This window comes from Pelodiscus sinensis, chromosome 4 (genome assembly GCF_052426305.1).
Source record: "Pelodiscus sinensis isolate ZL-2025 chromosome 4, ASM5242630v1, whole genome shotgun sequence".
Classification (NCBI taxonomy): Eukaryota; Metazoa; Chordata; order Testudines; family Trionychidae; genus Pelodiscus; species Pelodiscus sinensis.
In genome coordinates, this window is record NC_143055.1 from 113,483,349 (window position 1) to 113,503,277 (window position 19,929).

Genomic DNA, 19,929 nt, shown 5'->3' on the forward strand with positions numbered 1-19,929 from the left:
CAGAGATGTCATTATTCCCCTTTATTCGGATCTGGTGAGGCCACATCTGGAGTATTGTGTCCAGTTCTGGGCCCCCCACTACAAAAAGGATGTGGACGCATTGGAGAGGCTCCAGCGGAGGGCAACCAAAATGATTAGGGGGCTGGAGCATATGACTTATGAGGAGAGGCTAAGGGAGTTGGGTCTGTTTAGTCTGCAGAAGCGAAGAGTGCGGGGGGAGGGGGGGGATTTCATAAGCAGCCTTCAACTTCCTGAAGGGAGCTTCCAAAGAGGATGGAGAGAGGCTGTTCTCAGTAGTGACAGATGGTAGAACAAGGAGCAATGGTCTCAAGTTGTGGTGGGAGAGGTCCAGGTTGGATATTAGGAAAAACTAGGAGGGTGGTGAAGCACTGGAATGGGTTACCTAGGGAAGTAGTGGAGTCTCCATCCCTAGAGGTGTTTAATTCTCGGCTTGACAAAGCCCTGGCTGGGTTGATTTAGTTGGGATTGGTCCTGCTTAGAGCAGGGGGCTAGACTTGATGACCTCCTGAGGTCTCTTCCAGCTCTATGGTTCTATGATTCTATTTTAAATATGTATTTTTTTAAAGAAGAAAGATGAGTGTCATAAAATGGGGTTTCAGGAACACATTGGGGATTAAGAAAATTTATTTTTGTAAAACCAAGGGAAATAAACCCCAGGAACAGTGCAGTCTAAAAAGAGCAGCATGCATGAGCATAAATTTTAAAAAAAACCACATATATCAAACAACATTGATCAAAAGAGCACACAGAAGTTTCTTTCTGCAGCTGTATAATGTAAGCATTCCACTTCGTGCTGTGACCATGGGCCTGGCTGCATACTGCACCTCTGCAGGTCAGGGCTTTAACTGTCTGTAAACATTTTCTAGAGATAGGTGTAAACTAGTAGCCTTTGGCAACAAGGCTGCAGCAATACCCGCCTGTCTAAAAGTCAGCCTGAGTGAATGCTGTTTGTTGGCCTTTTTGCAGACAAAATGCTTCTACCCTCCCAACGAGGGGCTTTCGCTTTGGCTGCAGGAGCTCAAAGCGGCGTTCACATTTGCGCTTGCCATGGCACAAGACTTTGTTGTACGTTAGGGGGAGCCAGGCACCTATGAACCACAAAACTTGTGCTGACTCTCTTAGCACAACGGTTTGTTTCTTCCTTCTTGGGGGCTGCTTGGAACGGTTGGGCTTCCAACCTATGCCGAGGTAATGTCAAAAGCTCCTACCTTATAGGAATGTGCTACAGGTAGCACTTTCTTATTGGTACAATCCTAAAGAAGTGCTACTGTATGAAACAGCTGCTAGCGGCAGCACAATTCTACATGCAGCAGTTCTGAACATTTCTGTGTCAAAAACAGCAGCTCCCTGTAGGATTGTGCTCCTGGGAGGCAGTTTCTGATTTGCAGAAATAAGAAATTGTTACTATAAGAAACTCCTACTGGAAGTATCACTTTCATCTTTGCTGAACTCCAGTCTTCCATCGAACATCATTTTGGAAATACGGATTTAAAAACAATGTAGGAGTCCACCAACAATTGTTTACAAAGGATTACTCTAAATCAGTGTTTTCTCAACCTTTTTTGTAAAGTACCCCTTTACTTAAAAAAGTATAAGTCCCCCCCTTTTAAAAAAAATTAGAAGTACCCCCAATACCTACAGTTTTCAGACACACCATTTTTTTCTACCATTGCAACACATTTGTTAAACAACTTAATCCTAGCCGGAAAGCAGATGAAGGGCAATGGCTGCAAGAAAACTGCTGAGCATGCGCAGTGCGTCTGCGCGTGCTCAGAAACTAGCAGGAAGTAGCCCAATCTCTCAAGTAAGCAGCCGCGCTAGGTTACCCGCGTGCGCTGTTAACGGCTCTGCGCAAGGGTCAGCCACGTCACTGGCCCCTGCGCCACAGGTGTCCGTGACAAAGCGGCTCGGGGGGAGAGTCCCTCTACGGCGGCCAGGTCTGTGCAGCTCCCCAGCCCAGGACCGCGTGCCAGGCCGTTGCTCTGGGTGCGCGCACGTGCCCCTCTGGCGACATATTCCACGCCAGCGCGTCCTGAGCCGCCGCAGCTCCTGCCCCGTCCGCAGAAGACGAAAGGGCGGTGGCGCGGGGCGATGACGTCAGGCGAGCGACACGGTTCCGGTTATCGCATTGCCTGAGGCGCCGCGCTGCAGTGGAAGGGTTGGTATCTTGGCGGCCGTTAGCACCTCTGCAGCCGCGCGCCGGTAAGTGCCGTGGCCCCGGCCACTTTGAGAGCCGCCCGGGGAGCAGGGCGCCCCGGTGTCCTGGGCTGTGGCAGCGAGTGCGCGGCGTCAGCGCCATGGGCATCCCGGAGAGCATGGGGGGGACGGGTTTCCCCGACATCGCACGTCAGCCCCGGGATCTGCCTACGCCCGCGGCCGGGGTGTGAGAGCAGAGAGGGGGCGAACAGCGACTGTCAGCAGTGGAGTTGCGGAGCTCGGCAGCGCCTGTCCTGGCGCGCTCCCTCGCCCCGGGGCTTTGCTGCGTCGGCACCGGGGCTCGGGGCTGTGTAGGCTTAAATCCCGAACAGCTGGGGGCGCTGGCCCCCCGCCACAGGAGCGCTGTCTAGTGAGCCTTATGACAATGCATTTTCCAGAAGCAGGCGTCGGGGTTTCCTCATTTTGGGGGAACCCGCAGTAAATACGCTGCCCAAACAGCAACGAGCTGTATTTAACAGCAACCAAACATCGGAGCTACGTTTTCAGGATGCTGTTCTCCTGATATTTTTTTTCCCTCCTGCCCGTGGATTTGAGGCTCACAGTAAAAGTCCTTTTATCCAGTACTCCCCCAGTTGGCAAGGTCAGTGAACTGGCATTTCTCATCTGCACCAAAAGTCTGTAATGTGGTGCGGAGCAAGAGGAGAAAGAGATATGGGAGGGGTTGCAAGGCACACTCTGGGAAGGAGTTTGTGTCCAGGAGGAGGCTTAGAGCGGTGGGAGGAGCTCAGGATGCCTTGTGGAGGGGGGGATATTTTGGTGGCTTCTGCACATGGCTCCCTATTCCTACTGTCGCTGGCAGAGGCATGGCCTAAGTGGTTGGTTCAATGTGCATGCTTCCACCATACCTAATTCCCACCTGCTGACTTTGTGCCTCTCTGCCCATTGACTGGGAAAGGCCAACAGTGGGAGCTGCAGCAGAACCATTGGCCAAACCTGTGCCAGGAACAGCAGGAACAAGGGATCTGCTTGTGGAGGCCTCTAGAAGTGAGCATTTTACCATTGTCATGTAGCACCCCTTGCCCTTCCTGTGCCTCAACGCCTTCCCAGATCCAAATTCCCCCCTCTTCCCCAGAGCCCATGCCCTGCAGCTCCTCTCTCACTTCTGTCCCTCCCACACACATTCCAATCCCTTCTTCTTAATTAGCATTATCAGTTTACCAGTGGGGCCTCCTGCATGTATGATAAAAGGTCTTTTTGCTATATTTTGAACAAGTATTGAATATTCCCATTATATTTGTTACTATTTGCTCTAGTACAGTTGCCATAGAGACACAGACGAAGGCTTAGAATGGGGTAAAAGGCTGTCTAAAACCCCAAGAATAGTCAAACAGGTTTAAAGTAATACTTGTCTGAATGAGTATTGTGGCATTTCTGTATTAGTCTGTCTTATGTTTCTTGCAGAAGCAGCCTTCAGGCAGGGTAAAAAAAGCCTTGCTTTTTATGAAATACCCATTCTACAGATTCAAACTTATTTAGACAAGATTCTGTGAAGCCATTGGAAAGCAAATGTCATCAGAAATGCCAACAGAAAACCCATTATCCGCAGAGGTTCCTGGGGTGGAAGAAAAGATTAACTCAAATGACAGTCAAGTCAAGAAAGGGGAGCCTGCATCAGATAAAGCAGAGAGTGTTGGAGTTATGTCAAAAAGGCAAATGAAGAAACTAATGAAACAGAAACAATGGGAAGAGCAAAGAGATTTACGCAGGTGTGAGTTGAGTCTCCTATGTTGCTGATTCCAATCCAATATTTAATTTTAGTCATTATGTATGTGAACAGAAACTTTTTGCATAGCAAAAAATAATTAGTGTTGTTTAAAATGTGGAATGAGAGACACATTCTGGGCTTCAGTGTCAGAGCACCAAGGAGAACTTATTTTAGATGAATGTCCTTGTCAGTGATCTGTGCAACTGTTTCTCAGCAAGTGGAGGATGTCAGAATGGCAGTCCTGCAAATACTTAGCCCCTAATTGACAAAATGGTTATTTCTGAGCAATGAGATGCATTATTTCTAGTTTCTGAATTGTCTGAATGTACTGCCCCCATATCAGTAGCAGCCTCTGTAGCCTAAAGACTGAGGCCAGAACCAGAAAGTAGAGATGGTTGCCTCATGGATGATACAGGATGCTATAGGTTTTATCGCTATTCAACAGACAGACAATGAGCCTTGGGTTGCTCCTGAATTTGTCTTCATTGCTATGCTATTCCCCAAGAAACTGGAGCATTCTCTCACTCTTATTTGAACTTTTCAATAAAGTATGTTTATTTCCTAACATATGGAACATCATTCTAACAATTTGCATATGGCTGGCAATGCTAATTTTTAATTTTATAATCTATTAGGCAGAAACGAAAAGAGAAACGCCAGAAAAGAAAACTGGAGCGTCAGTATCAATTGGAATCTAACAACGAAGGGAGCGCCAGGAAGCGTATGCGTATGGATGTTGTTCCTAGTACCCTTCGTCTTATTATAGACTGCAGTTTTGACAACTTGATGGTATTAAAGGTAAATGAAACTATGTTGTTAGAAGCAGATTCTTTTTTGAAGTAAGAATAGATGAAAATGAAATAATCTGTCTTGGTGCATGAGGGAGAGCTTGTATACTAGATTCTTAAATTTGTCAAATTTCAAAATCTTACCTCCATATAAACTTGCCAGAAATAGCAGTTATCTTCTTGGAGATTTGTTCTTGTTAATTGACTTAATCCCAGAATAGAAAATGGAACCTTGTTCCTGGTATCGGTCACTAAGTTTTGAGAATTTTTTATGCTCAAAACTTCTTTCTTCTCCTGCAGCCTCTCTTCTGTTCCAGGTATGTTGAGGCCATAGCAGAGTTAGAGTACATGGGATACAGCATGTTCAGTATTACGGTGGTACTCAGTATTGTTTCAGTCACACCAGAGCTTTTATAGTTTTTATAAAATCTCAGGCTGGATGAAGTTGAGCCAGCTTTTGGTTAATAAAGAGTGATTTTGATGGTTAGGGGATTGTAACAGTACTCCAAGGAAGTGTTTGCACTATTTGTGAGCCAGATACATCTTAGTTTTACTGTACTTGTATGACTAGCAGCAAAAGCATTTTTTTTTTCCATCTATGTCAAGCTAGAAGAGTTTGCCCTTTTTCTTTTTGGTGCAAGCCTTTCCACCATCATCTATGTTTTCATTTGTATTATTCTAGCACTTGGAAGCTCTCATCATGGACCAGGATCCTATGATGATAGGCTTTGTACAAGTACAGACCACAAAGGCTGTTCACATCTCAAATGTCCCAATACCAACACTTTAATAGATAAACACGCTCATCCTTCCAGTCCTTATCAGTGACATTCAGTTCACCAAATGAAGGAAGGAAAAGCCCCAGGTAAAGATGGACTGACAATCAAAACGAGACCTGGAGCCAAGATCTCTAGGAAAGCCTTGTTCAGAGGTACAGCAGTTACTTGAAAATGCAGAAGATACCATCCAGCTGGGAAGGAGTCCAACAACATTCTGCTATACAAGAGGGGCGATCGTGAAGATCTTAAGAACTGTTGTCCAATATGCCTGCTCTCACATGTCTACAAGATGTTCACCAACATAACAGATCAACTCTCACAGAGTCTAGATGAGCAGTAGCTGAAATAGCAGCAGGTTTTTGAAGGAATTTCAGCACAATGAACCATATTTTTGTTCCAAATCTAGTATTGGAATGCTCAAAGAAATTTTGTATTGCCTTCATTATCTGTAAAAAAGCAGTTTAGAGGTCAGTGCAGCATTGGAAGCTCTTAAAGAGTAGAGCATCAACACAAATTATATCAAATTATTAAAGGAACCAAATTCTGACTGCACTACAGATATAACTTTATTTGATACCACCCACTGCATTTCAGTTAAGAAAGGTGTGAAACAAGGAAACATGGTTTCACTGAAACTCTTCACAGATTACCTCAAAATGGTATTGAGACAGATGACTTGAAAGGGTGGAATCTGAACAGAGAGCAGTTAAATCAGATTCAAGGACAATATTGAATGAATCACCAAAATACCATCAAAATATTGAAAATGCTGTGAGAAGTCAAAATATAAAGCCACACTGGATTGAAAATCACTCCAAAATGAAATGTATGTAGTCTTATGCCTTGCCAAAAGCCCAAATAACACTCAAGGGAGAACAAATAGAAGCAGTTGAGCACTTTTTTCCAAGAAATTAACATGTACCATGAACAGAACAGTGAACACTCACACAGAAAGAAAGCAGATTGGTGTGCATTTAATTCTATCATGGATATCCACAAAGGAAAAATTAACAAGGCAACATGCAGGCAGTCTCTTCAACTCAACTATACAGTCATCAATATTGTGCGGCAGGAAAACATAGGTTCTGGCGAAAACAGAGGAGCAGCAGCTGTCTGCCACTGAGAGGCTATGTCTACACTACAAGGTTTTTGCGCAAAAAACAGTGGAGCGTCCACACCTCAAGTGCATTCTTTTGACAGTAAATCGAAAGAACAGAGGACTTTTGCCGGTAAAGTTAGTCCTCTCCCCATGAGGAATAACTCCTTTTTGCGCTACACCTCTTGCGCAAAAAGACACTCAGGGGTTTCTTGTGCAAAAACCCCTCATCGGAAAAAGCACAGGTGCTTTGATGGCCATTCTGTGATTGGCCATCAGAGCTTTCTTGTGCAAGAGCGTTCATGAAGTGTGGACGCTCTCTTGTGCAAAAACACATTGCTTTAGTGATGCACTTTGAGGCCTGGACGCACTTTTGTGCAAGAAGTTTTTGCGCAAGAAATCTTCCGCAAAAGGCTTCTTGCACAAAAGCCCTGCAGTGTTCACAAAGCCAGAGTAATGGAAAGAAGAATTCTGGGAATTTTAATCTGCGACTGAGTCCCTAGTGAAGTATTCAGACAGCAAAGTAGGAGGTGGCTGTTCAGAGCAGGTATAGTAAAATGGAATAGGTGGACAAATTGCAAGGCTCACTAACGATGGACTGCAGCTGTCACAGTGGTAGCCACAGGCACTAGAACCACCACTTGGCTGGCCTCCAAAGAAATGGGAAGATTTTTATCCTGACAAGCCATGACTGCACATGAAAGAAGGAAGGCTAGGACAAGAGAAGAGTGGAAGACGTGTTGTGATTGAGCCCTTGTATTGATTGCTTCAAAGACTCATGGATAAGTGATTTAGGGACAGTGAGGGATTACAGGTGGAGGGTCTGGAGACTTTGTTTCATGGTCCAGTTGGTTAAGAGGGAGGCCATTGTGGGTTTGTTTTTGTTTTTCATTTGTCCTTGGCTGGATAGTCTAAACTAGGGATATGAAAGTGTAATCGCGTACAGGGGTTAACTGTGTGTGTGTGTGTGTGTGTGTGTGTGTGTGTGTGTGTGTGTGTGTGTGTGTATTTTTATAAACAAAAGATGCATGGTGGTGAAGTGTATGCTATTCCTGGAAGTAGTTTCACATACTGAGTTATAGATTGTGTATTTAGTCAGTAACTGACTTACAATCACATACACAAAGGCTGGGTCTACACTGGGCCACTTATTCCGGAAAATCAGCCGCTTTTCCGGAATAAGCTGTGAGCTGTCTACACTGGCCCTTGAATTTCCGGAAAAACTATTCTGCTCCCGCTTGGGCATAAGTCCTTATTCCGGAACACTGTTCTGGAAAAGGGCCAGTGTAGACAGTCCAGTAGTCTTTTCCGGAAAAAAGCCCCGATCGTGAAAATGGCGATCGAGGCTCTTTTCCGGAAAAGCGCGTCTACATTGGCCACAGATGCTTTTCCGGAAAAGCAGCCTGCCAATATAGACGCTCCTTTTCCGGAAAAACTGAAAACGGAATAGTATTCCATTTTGAGCATTTCCGGAAATTCATGCCAGTGTAGACACAGCCAAATTGTGACTATTTACATTGTTCTAACAGCGGTTAAATATGTAATTTATGGAAGATGCTTATGTTTGTGTATGCACGTAATTCCCTCACAGCTGCTCATTCTCCTTTTCTCTCGAAGGGTCTGATACTTTCCATTCAAGAATCTATTTTGCTGGTTAAAAGGTTCCTTTTTTTCCTCTCTAGCATCTGACTGACTCTTGGTAAAGCATTTTGTGATGATCTGTCTGAAGGACTGTATAAAAACAAATTGTGTTGTATACAGGATGTCAAGAAGCTCCACAAGCAAATTCAGAGATGTTACGCAGAAAACCGTAAAGCCTTACATCCTGTACAGGTATATTGCAACAAACTGTCCATATTTGTTAAGCACTGACCCTGATTAGTGATGTATAATTTAAGTAAAAAGAAATATCTTGGTTTGATCATATTTCTGTCATTCCTGTATCTTCCTGATAGAAAACACTGTTAAAAAACCTAACCTAGATAAAAGGTGTGCAAATGTTAATATAAGGCGGTAATGGGCAACCTAGGCTAGTGAGGGGGCCACATGAGTGGCCATCCTTCATCTCAATAGGCCACCAAGATAGTCTCCCACAATAGGATAGTTTTGCTAACTGCACTTGCGTACCTAGTATTTGTGGGACGTGCCAATTGAGCCATAGCAGCATTTGATTGGCTACAGAGGGAACACATAGCTCCAACAGTAAATGTTGTGTGCCATTAGCATGCACTTTACTTCACATGATCTTGCTTGACATGGGTGTCACTTTAATATTGAGGAAAAAAACTGAAAGAAACCAGTGGAATCTGGCAATCCTCTGCATGGGCAGTGGTAAACAAAATACTTCGCAGGCCACGCTTAAAACCCTGATGGGCCACAGGTTGCCCACCAATGATGTAAAGGCTGCCAGTCCAAAATAACCTTTAGATGTCCACTTTTCTTTCTGCAGCACATAAAACAGAAAATGCTTTGTCCTTTTAAACCTTTCACTATTCAAAAATATTCTTGATGTCGAATTGCTTTGTTAAATAATGAAAATGAGTTTTAGATAACACTTCAGACAAAAAGCTTGTGCAATAAAGCATATGTGGAGACAAATCAGTATCTTGAATTTAGATACTATTTACTTTTTCCCCCTTTGTCTCCCTCTAAGTTTTATTTGACCAGCCATGGAGGCCAGCTGAAGGACAACATGAATGAAAATGACAAAGGATGGGTCAACTGGAAGGTAATGACAACTAGTTAAGTGATTCCGTGACTTGGAAATTTCCCAGGAAAAATATTATCTTAATATTCATTTAGAGAGTTCTACAGTTCTTTGGCTTGTATCTTTTTCCAAATATTATATTTTATCAAGATATTAAAGTCATGTGTATTTAGCTCATCATTATTTGAGTTTTGAGTGAATTTAGCATTCACAAGAGTAACTGCCCTGGCTTGAAACCAGCTTTGTTATATGAAGATATTTTTTCAGTTAATATTGCTGTTGCATCTCTATTCTGACATGTAATGCTCCAACTTCTTGATTCTTACCATTCATGGTCTTTTATCTCAGATCATATTGACTAATTGTGAAGCTATATACATCTATTATGCTTTAATCTAGTCTAGATTCTGGGTTTCTAGAGATGAAACGCTAGTGAACCAATCCATACTATCTTGCCTGGCTCCAGAAACTGACGCCAATGCTGTCAAGAGTGGCACATTCAGTATCTTTGTAACTCTTTTTCTTTAATAACATTCCCACATTATTTTAATTGTTTGCCTAAGGAAGCATTATCTAGGAGGAGTTCAGAGTTCTTTACTCAACTCTGTGAAATATTGTGATCTTGAGCAAATCTCTTTGGGTACTGTGCATTAAAATGCCTGCAGCTCATCTATGTCAGATGGCTAGCGCTCATAATGCAGGGCTATAAAGTGATTCTAAATTAACATATGTATATCTGCCTTACCTATAGGCTTACCATTCCCTGATGGTAATCTAGGTGGGCCTAACTTCTTCAGATACCCTCATTGAGTGTCTGTCTAATCTGTTGGGTTTGGTTTACCCATACAATTACTCCCTGTCTTGAGGGTGATTCTTTTTAATCCCTGTAATAGTTCTGTGCATGGTCTCGTCCTGTCCTGTCCTTCTTTCTTAACTCTTAAGTATTAGCAGAGAATTGGAATGTCTTTAGCCATTGTTTTTCTTGCTTGATTTTTCTTACCGCACTTATTAAATAAATATGTTCATACAATAACTTGGTCACAAACTGTAGTCATAAATTACAGAGCAGTTCCATCACACAAGTCCTGGTTACTGCTTTTTAAAAGCTGTAGCATAGATACTTAGAAAGCATGTGGGACAAAATTGTACTTGACTTGGCATGCCCAGTATGGACACGCTACTCCATTGTTACTTCTGCTGGTGATTAGCTTGGCCAAGTTATTCAATAGTATGTGTAACCTCTGAACTTCTTTATCTCAAAGGATATACGTATTTCATCAGAGCATTATAATGAGCTTATGAAGAAGGAAGACCTTGTGTATCTTACATCAGATTCCCCTGATGTGCTTAATGAACTAGATGAGACTAAAGCCTATATAATTGGAGGTCTGGTGGATCACAATCACCACAAGGTAAAAAATACTGCATTTTTTAATGCTGCTCTTTCAGCATCTGATTCAGTATTATTACTAAACACATGGAAATCAGCAAAAACAGATACTTATTGATTGTCTTCATACAGTAAACCTCTTAAAAACCAAAAACGTGTGTTGAAGGTGGTGGCACATAGTGAGTTTTTGCTGATTTTCTTTTTAAAATATGTATTTTGATTTTACCTTTGATCTACTATATATTTGAGAGTTTGTGCAACTGTCTGTCTGTGAGTCAGCTTGTTCAAAAACTCCTCCTAAATGGTCAGAGATACAACTGCCAAACTTGCTATGCAGCGTCTTCTTATCCTACCTTTAAAGCAAGGTCAGGGTTTGGTTGTCAGGAAAACAGTATGAGCCTGGAATCTGAATGTTTCTCATAAGGGACAGGTCTGTTAGCAGCCACAGTTATACTGCAGAATGACCACGGGGTGGTGGCCGCAACTGTAAAACAGTGGCTGCCTTAGGAAGGGGCTCTGAATGTTGCCAGCCACAGGTAAGGTTCCTGTGCTGGTGCTGACCATGGTTGCCCCCACTACCATGCTGGACCCCATGCCCCACAGCTGGAACCTAAACCCCAACCTGACCCTTTGCCCCTGCACCGGACAAGGTGGGGAGCCGAGTTAGCCAGTGTGGCCTCCACTGCCCTGGGTAACATCCACTGCCAGCTGGCTAGGGTGGCTGCCCCAAGGAACTGCCACCACCGACCAGCCAGCGCAGCCTCCATGGGTGGCACTGAGGCGCTCCCCCAAATCTCCCAGCCTCTTGCACTGACCACCTTGCTCCGACTCCTCCACTCTCCTAGTTGGAGACTCCAAATCCTCCCAACTCCCTGCTTTGACTCCCACACACCCAACCCCCTGACTCCTCTTGCACTGACCACCTTGCTCCGACTCCTCCACTCTCCTAGTTGGAGACTCCAAATCCTCCCAACTCCCTGCTTTGACTCCCACACACCCAACCCCCTCTTCCCCCCCCCCCCCACCTTCCAGTAGAGATGTTTAAAATCATGTAAAAATTTAACTATAACTGCTAAAAATCTTAGCAGTTACATGTGCTGAGGGCTCTGTGATATAACTTATATACTGCAGAGCCACAGTGTGGGGTGATGTCCAGCTCCCCGGAAGCCGGATAGTACAGATCCGCAGTGAAGCCAGCTTTCCAGGGAGCCAGTGTGTAACCATAATGGAAACCTATGAGCTCATGCTTATCAGTTAACCATTTTAAATGGTTACACTTTTACATCCCTATCTCCCAGCCCCCTGCCCAGATTCCTGCACTCTCCCCGCCCCCCCACCTGTTACCCTGCACTCTTGCAAGGATCTGAACCAATGCCAGGTAAATCCATAAGCATGGATCAGTATAGATTTAATTTTATGTTTATACCCACTGAAGAACAGATTTTCTGAAAGTAATATCTGGTCTGTGTGTATGCAGTTGTGTACTTGAACAGAATTGTCATGATTATACATGCAGTGAATCTTGGACATCCATCTCTAATAACTTGGTTTATCATATTGACCTAATCATGTAACACTATTGCCTCTGGGTTTGAGTTCCATGCCTGGACTTGGAGTTATATGCCTTACAATTGGTGTGTCAGTGACACTGCTGCTGAAAGGGTTAGAGCACTATTAATTCTTGTCTTTGGATAGCACATTGAACAGGTCAAAGGGAATTAGTTCAATAGTTGTTCATGTGCCATTAATAAAATCTGGGATAAATTCACAGTAATGCAGGTGGAACCATTGTCAAAGACTGAGATCTAAATGGGGGGGGATCTCTTTGCCTGTAGAATTTAGTAACTGCAGTACCAATTTCTCACTTTTATCATAAACTTTAAAGTAATCTTGGAATTAAAAAAAAGCACTACTGTGTAGCTTCTCTTAAATAAAAATAAACAAACAGCTCAGGTAACTTGTGTCGTCCAACTGTTTGTTAAAAAAGATTCAAGTATGAATAATTAATATTAATTCTTGCCGTGTTCAACGCAAACACTATCTTAAAACAGACTGTACTTCACACTTTGTCATGAGTTGCAACAATATGATACTGCTTGCACAACCCTTGTCTGAAAACATTAGTTATTCCTTTTATTTTTCCAATTAGTAGAAGAAAGCTTGTTGTATTGTACAGTCTGATCAGAAATTATGATTCTTAGTTAACTTTTTTTTTTTGCGGGGGCCGGGGTGTCTTTGCTGCAGGGGCTTACTTATAAAAAAGCAGTAGAACAGGGAATTGGTCATGCGCAACTTCCTCTTGGAAATTTTGTGAAAATGAATAGCCGGAAAGTATTGGCAGTTAATCACGGTAAGTCATGAATTTTCATAATGAAATTGTTGCAGAATGTGTTAGCAATAAAGTACATTAGAGCATAAAGATTGAATTATTTTGTTATGTTTTAGGGTCTTTTGTGGCTAGCTGGTTTTGGGGTGGAGGTAGGGATATGGTTTAATATAAACAATTTTTTTTCCCAAGTGTACCAGCGTGACTTAAGAACTGAAGTCTCATTGTGCTGTCTCGTGGTTCTTTTGAAAATCCTACCCACATGGGGTTAAATTTTCTTCTTGAAAATGCTCAAAGGAACAGAATGTTGGAATTTACCCACAAATTTTTATTCACTTTTAAAATATAAATGCAAGAGATGAAAAACTGATCCTGTTGCACAGTTTGTTGTGCATTAATTATGTGGTAGATAGCAAGTTGAATAAACTGTGCAACTAGTAACCATGTTCTGTTTTCTCTCCCCAGTTCACTTGCACTGGTTTTTAGCAAGAACCTAGAATGTACGTACTTAATTTTTTTTGATAGGTTGAAGGTATGCAACCACCTTCTGCATATTTTTTTAAAGCTCTTTGTCTTTCAATTTTGACACTTGGGACCTTTCATTGGTTAGTTAGCCATATTACATATGCTTATATTTAAATCTAATGCTCAACTTTTTTTAAAAAATGGTTTTTACTATTTTATGTGTATTTTACTCCATTTTAATTTATTTTACCTTATCTTTATTGAAAATGTCCAAGTTTGGTTTTATTGTTACATTGTTGTGACCGTCTCCTTGCTGCTAAAAATACTTATTCTCTTAGATATTATCAAATATTGATGTATGCAGTAGCATGCTGATCAAGTCTCAGAATAGTAGATGCACATCAAAAATTTAGCAGAGAATCAGCTTTGACTCCAAAGGCACTAGTTAATGATAAAGCTTAAGTACTATACAGGTTGAATCTCTTTAATCCAGGACTCCCTGGTCTGATAACATCCCTTGTCCGGCAGGACCATGAGTGTTCCAGGACCAGAGAGTCCTGGTGGAGGGCTGGCAACTGGTCTCCCCACTGCTGGGCTGCCTGGCACACCGCAACTGGGCAGCCAGGCACAATGCAGCAGGGCTTCCTGGCGGGCCAGGAGCCTAGGACTCTGTAGCAGGACTGCCCAGCATAGCAGGGAAGGAGGTGGGGGGACTAGCTAGGCAGCAAGGCTGGTGGCAAGGGGGAGCCCAGCAGGCGTCTGGTGGCTGGTCCAGGACTGAGGGGGAGCTGGTAGCAGGGGAGCCAGATATGACCTCCCCTGGCCTGGTAAAATCCCTTATCCGGGACCAGACAGGTCCTGATGGTGCCAGACCAGGAAGGTCCAACCTGTATTAACAAAACCCATATATTGCAAACATTTCACGCATCCACACAGCTATAGTTTTAAATATTGTATCACAAGGTAGAGAACAGAGTTTCTCACATTATCCATTTAAAACTGCAAAATATTACCTGGGGCCATTTTAATAGCTCTCTTGCTATGGTCGTATACTGACCAATAGTATAATTTTTGGAAGTTATCTTCTAGGCTGGAAGTCAGATCACAGCTCCATTCCTGACTCATCTGCTGATTCACTATGTGTTCTTGGGCAACTCTCTTTAACTCTTTGTAACTATCTGTATAATGGGATTTTTTATGTTTAACTGCCATTGTAAAGCATTTTGATATCAATAATTAAAAGGCAATAAGGTGTAAGGTACTGATATTAAAATCCTACTTTAATGCGTTCTGCTTGCTGAGGATTTTAGGCATAAAAGACACAATAATAAATGGTACCCTACATTTTAAATTTTCTAGCTCAGTCCCTTGCACCTATTGCAATCATAATATTATATGGCCCAATTTCAGTACTTGCATGCAAAACACAAATTGACATGAATAAGGATAACAGAATTGGGCCACCCCTATTATATATCTGTATATATAATGTAAGGGATATTTTCATGTAACTTTACTATAAATATATAATTGCATTTATTTTGCTGTGTGTGTTGGCACAGTGAAACACCTTTTTGGTTCTGACTCTGCTGCTTTTGGGAATTATGTACCACAACAAGTACAGAATTTGAAATAGGAAATGTACAGTACCAGGAGCCTACAGATAAGATGATCATACTATATGGGCACTCTTGTTACTGTCTCAGAAGGACATGGGGATGGATAATCCATAATATAAACATTTTAGTTTGGTTGTCATTCTCCCAAGCGTTTTAATTAAATAGTACCACATGGTGGTGCAAGATGGGCAAGAACATTGGGGTATAAGTAGATCTCATGGAGTATTTAGGGTATTCTAGCTTTCCATGCCCAATTCTATGTCTTAAACATCTGAAATTACACTTACTTGGTTTAGGATTTTAAAAAAGCTAGGGGGTTGTACTCTCTGCTCGCTGCACTCACCAACCCCCCTCTCGTTAGGAGTAGGCAACCCTGGCTCTCCCCCATGGACCACCGGGGAGGGCTGCAGCTGTGCCACCCCAGGTCCCTTCTTCCTCCCTTTTCCCCCTCCTGCCATCCCTGGCCCTCTTCTCCCTTCCTTCCCCTCCCACCAGCCCAAGCCCTTTCTCTTTCCCAGCCCTAACCCCTGGCGCCCCTCCCCCCCCACAACTCTCTCTCTCACTCTCTCTCACACACACACACACATGCGCGTGTGCGCCACAGCGTGCGCCAAGCCTGGATCTAGCCCCGGCAGCCAGGGAGACACAGGGGTACCTTCCATCTCTGTGTGAGGCCCAGGTAGTACTTTGTGTACGTGGCACTGCAACCTGCTGAGGAAAGCAGCCGTGTGGGGGGCCACTGTCCTGACTTTTCCCCCATGCAGTCCCACCTGCACTGCTCACTGTCCCAGCCCTGCCTGCAGAGCCCAGGGCCTCTCTGGAAGGGAGCAGACAGGTTGGTGTGGCAGCTCCCCCGAGCGTCTTGTGGGCACTCTGGCAGCTGCAGTAAGTCTCTGTGGGGGCAGCCAGACTTAGGGCAGTCAGGCACTGCACTCCAGCTCCCCAAGCACTTGGAGGTGGGGGGAGCCCCCAAGAGCCTGCTGCTGGCACATAAGCCTGGCTGGGAGCTCCGCTCCTAGCACCAGTCCCTAGGCTACTGTCACAAGCATTGTACTCTTCCTCCTCACCCCCCCCCCCGGGGCTGTCACAGCTGCAATGTGGGGTCTGCTGGCTACTGTGCCATGTTTCTTGGTGTTGAAAGCCCTTTGGGGTGGGAGTAGAGGAAGGGTTTGGCTTAAAATAGCAATCCCAAGGTTGGGCTTGGGCTGGGATTGGGGGGGAGGGAGGGAGGCAGGTGGGACACAGTGTGACGTAATGATGTCACTCTGTCGTCCCTCAGGAAAAACTTTTTTTTAATGTATAGAGAGATTATTATCTCTTGGGATCTCAGATGGCATATCTAAAATCCCATACCAGGCATAGCCAAAATTATATGGGTAAGTAACTGTTTCCTTCAGTTAAACCCAACATCCATCCTATGGCTAGTACTTTATAATATTGGAAAATGTTTTAAATTTCTTGCCACCTCTGAATTCTGGCTGCTGATTGGGAGAGTGGTCTCGATACAAGGCTGAGCTAGGATTTGTTGGCTTGGCTACTGGGCCCCTCTTCAGCATTAGGCAGATAAGTTAAGCAACTTTCTTCCGTTTCTCCATATATAAAATGTAGATGTTTGCTTACCTGATTTGAATGATCACTGTGAGGATTTACTGTTTGTAAAGCACTAAGCCGATCAAGCCTAAATTAATTACAAAATACTGTGACAAAACAGATCACATTTAGGACCTATATTATCTTGTATCTTTTTATTTTAAAACAGAAATTACTAAATTAGTGTGGCAATGCTGTGGTGTTCCCATTTTTCTAGTGTCTAGAGTGCAGTGGGCAGAGAAAAAGATGATGGATGTTTTTGGGTAATTATCTTTTCAACATTCTTTAGCCTGGTAAAAGGAAGCAAGTATATTTTTTTGCCTGGGTTGGGCGTATTTCCATGATTCTCTAAATTTTCAAAGCATACTTCTTTGGGGGCAGCAAGCAAGTTCATACAAGAACTAACTGCTGCAGCCATACTGCGTTTTCTGTTTAATCCAGAGGGGTTGGTTTATTTTGTGTTGAAAGAAGAGGTAAGATCCTTTCAAAAGTTGGTTTACAGTTTTAAATGTGTTTTCTTTAAGATCTAGCCTCTACTCCTGTCATAAATTCAGTTATTTCACTATTGAAGGTATGATGGTCTCTCTTGGTTGCAGTGTTTGAGATAATCCTTTCTTACCTGGAGAAGAGAGACTGGAAGGAAGCATTTTTCAGTGTCTTGCCACCACGGAAAGGGGCCAGTCCCCTGGGCGAAGCCAATGACTCTTCCAAATGTGAGCTGCATGAAAAGGAAGCTGGTGAAGATAACTCGGACAGCGACTAGAATACCGTGGAAGTGGGCAGAAATGAAAAGTGTATGCAGTGCAAGGGATAGAAATGAGACCTGAATTAGATGAAACCTCTGAGAACAATCTAATTCACCAGTGGAATTTAATTGTTTAGGTGGCTACACATAGCACCATTTTGTACAAAAGCGGTAAAGATTAATATTTTTACCTTGAAAATGCTTTTTATAAACTGATGGCAAATGCAGAACTTATTTTGTTATGGAAGCTAATATTTATTTTCCTTTTAAATATTGTATTTGATACATTCAGAGCAGATTTATTTTCCCGAAGCTTATGATGAAAGCTAATAGTTAATGTGTTCAGCATTGTCCTTGTTTGGTATATGGACAGTGTATATGTTAGTGTATGTATATGGGCCGTTGATATTTTATTATTCTTTCTACCCACCCCCATTCTATGTTATTTTTTTAAAAGCAGCAAATATCAAAGGCTTAATGAATCTAAAAGTACCTTCCAGCATTGCCTGTTGCAAGTGGATAGAACTACTCACTATCATTGATTGGTTTGTTTTTTCTTAAGCAAAGCATGGTCTACAGTCTCTGAAAAAACTGTTAGGAGCCAGGAACTCTGCTTTGAGTCTGTGTTGGGCACTTTAAACATATTTAAAAAAAAACAAACAGTCAGAGCAGACCTGACTATCGTGAATATCCTACTTCTCTGACAAGATTGTGAGTGTTTCTGCTTAAAAAAAAGTTACTCTTCTGGTGTCTTGAATTGAAGCTCTCAGTTGTAATTTAATTTTTCAATAGCCATTTTGGTAGTCCTGAAGGGGGCCAGAAAGAGAGCCCTGGAGGCAGAAGGTCCCCTTTCAGACCTAGGAGGCCATTCTCCATCCCTTTCTGTGAGGACTAACCAGATGGGAGCCAATTATAGTAGAGTTTTTTTGGGATGTGGGCAAGTGTCAACCAAGAGCAAGGCTGCAATCATCAGTAGACTCCCAAAGAGCATTTGGATGATAGCAGCTTCTTTTGACCTTGGCTGGTTTTGAACAGGTGATATAGATGTGAGTGGGTCTGTATCCAGATTCAGTCCTCACTCAACTGTTACCGCTTTCAAACTGGGAAGTGAACTGGAATATGTGTAGATGTATATGTGGCATATAGTTTCAGTTGGCAAGAAGCAAATTAGACCTGTTCAGTGTGATCATTTTTATGGTTTGTTTTTTAGTATAAACTAATTTCAGGAGCTCATTTGGCAGCTGTCTGGTAAACAACAGTGAAGATTCATCTGCCGTAAGTCTTGGACAACACTTTGTTGCTCAAATAAAATACTGTGGTAGCTGTATTGTGTAAATTTGCCACAGAGAGATGTGTTAAACTTTGTCTATGAACCTGGAGAAACTTTTGGAAAATAGCATTGTCTTGTTTCATTTGAAGATCCAAAGAAATGTAGAGCTTGAACAAAGTAAAGCACATGCCATCACCAGTTTCCTCTATTAATAAACAAATGTGTAAATGAGCAAAAGTACAAAGTGTAGAATTTACAACTGAGGTATTGCATATTGCTGTGTACAGTATTCATTAAATCTGATATAAGCATTTGAAGTTTCAGTAAGGTTCTGTTATGTCTAATGTGTCTTGTTTTCTTCTCAGACTTGAGCACATTAAAATTAAATACCACAAATTATTTATGTGGAATTCCACAACTCTAAAAAGTAGTTCTACCTTGTTGTATTGACCAGAGCTAATTTCTGTATATGGCAGTTGTTTGTTTTAGTTTGTTCTTGAACAGCAAAATATATTCGCTTGTCCTTTCACATATTAAACAAGAATTCTTTTTTTTTAACACAGAGATGCTCTATAATGGATACTGTCAAATTATTTTCTGAAAGTAATTTTGAAATATGTTCATGTCTTTGTTTTACCATATTGCACGCTATTTAAAACAATTTCACTCTTATATATTCTTCTCTGTTGTATATTAGCCACTCTCATTTGGCTTGTGCCTTAAGTTTTTGGTTTATCTTTTTTAAAAAAATGTACACTAACATATCACTGTCAAATGCACTGATCTGACAGTGGTTATTAAGTGTTCATCATTACCATTTTTAAATGAGTTGCATAATGTAAAAATCAGTGCTCTGCAAGTAGGAGGCTCTTGATCAATAAACATTCTGCACTTCTGTTATGGGCAAAGTGATTCGCTGTGGAGAGATGGGACTCATTGCAAATATAAGTCAATGGGAAATTTTAATTTTTTAGGACAGTTTTTCAGTGTGGTTTACAGTTTTAAGGTAAAAGCCAAATAAGAGTGACTTTGATTTCTTCCTCTGTCTCCCAATGAACCATCTCATCCCTTTTGACAGTATTTTAAACTACATGCACTTTGGGGCAAAGATATCTTGGATTTGTTTCTTTTCCAAGGCTAACTGTATTGTTGATGATAAACCATAAGCAATGTTAATTGGCCTGTGCAATCCTGATGCTTCTCTGAAGCAA

General features: G+C 42.4%; 1 protein-coding gene across 2 annotated transcripts; it reads left to right on the forward strand.

The window, feature by feature from the left end:
* The first annotated feature begins 296 nt into the window (after positions 1 to 296).
* TRMT10A (tRNA methyltransferase 10A) lies at positions 297 to 19,041 on the forward strand. 2 transcript variants are annotated; one of them, XM_006133779.5, is made up of 8 exons: positions 297 to 2,223; positions 3,640 to 3,944; positions 4,579 to 4,741; positions 8,368 to 8,439; positions 9,260 to 9,334; positions 10,576 to 10,725; positions 12,948 to 13,053; positions 17,300 to 19,041. In XM_006133779.5, exons 2-8 carry the CDS (start codon positions 3,745 to 3,747, stop codon positions 17,464 to 17,466), a joined length of 933 nt encoding a protein of 310 aa, XP_006133841.2. In that variant the 5' UTR covers positions 297 to 2,223; positions 3,640 to 3,744; the 3' UTR covers positions 17,467 to 19,041. The 2 variants fall into 2 exon arrangements, with proteins under 2 accessions (XP_006133841.2, XP_089634190.1); XM_089778064.1 differs by lacking the exon at positions 297 to 2,223 and having other exon boundaries at positions 3,767 to 3,946.
* Positions 19,042 to 19,929: the final 888 nt, after the last annotated feature.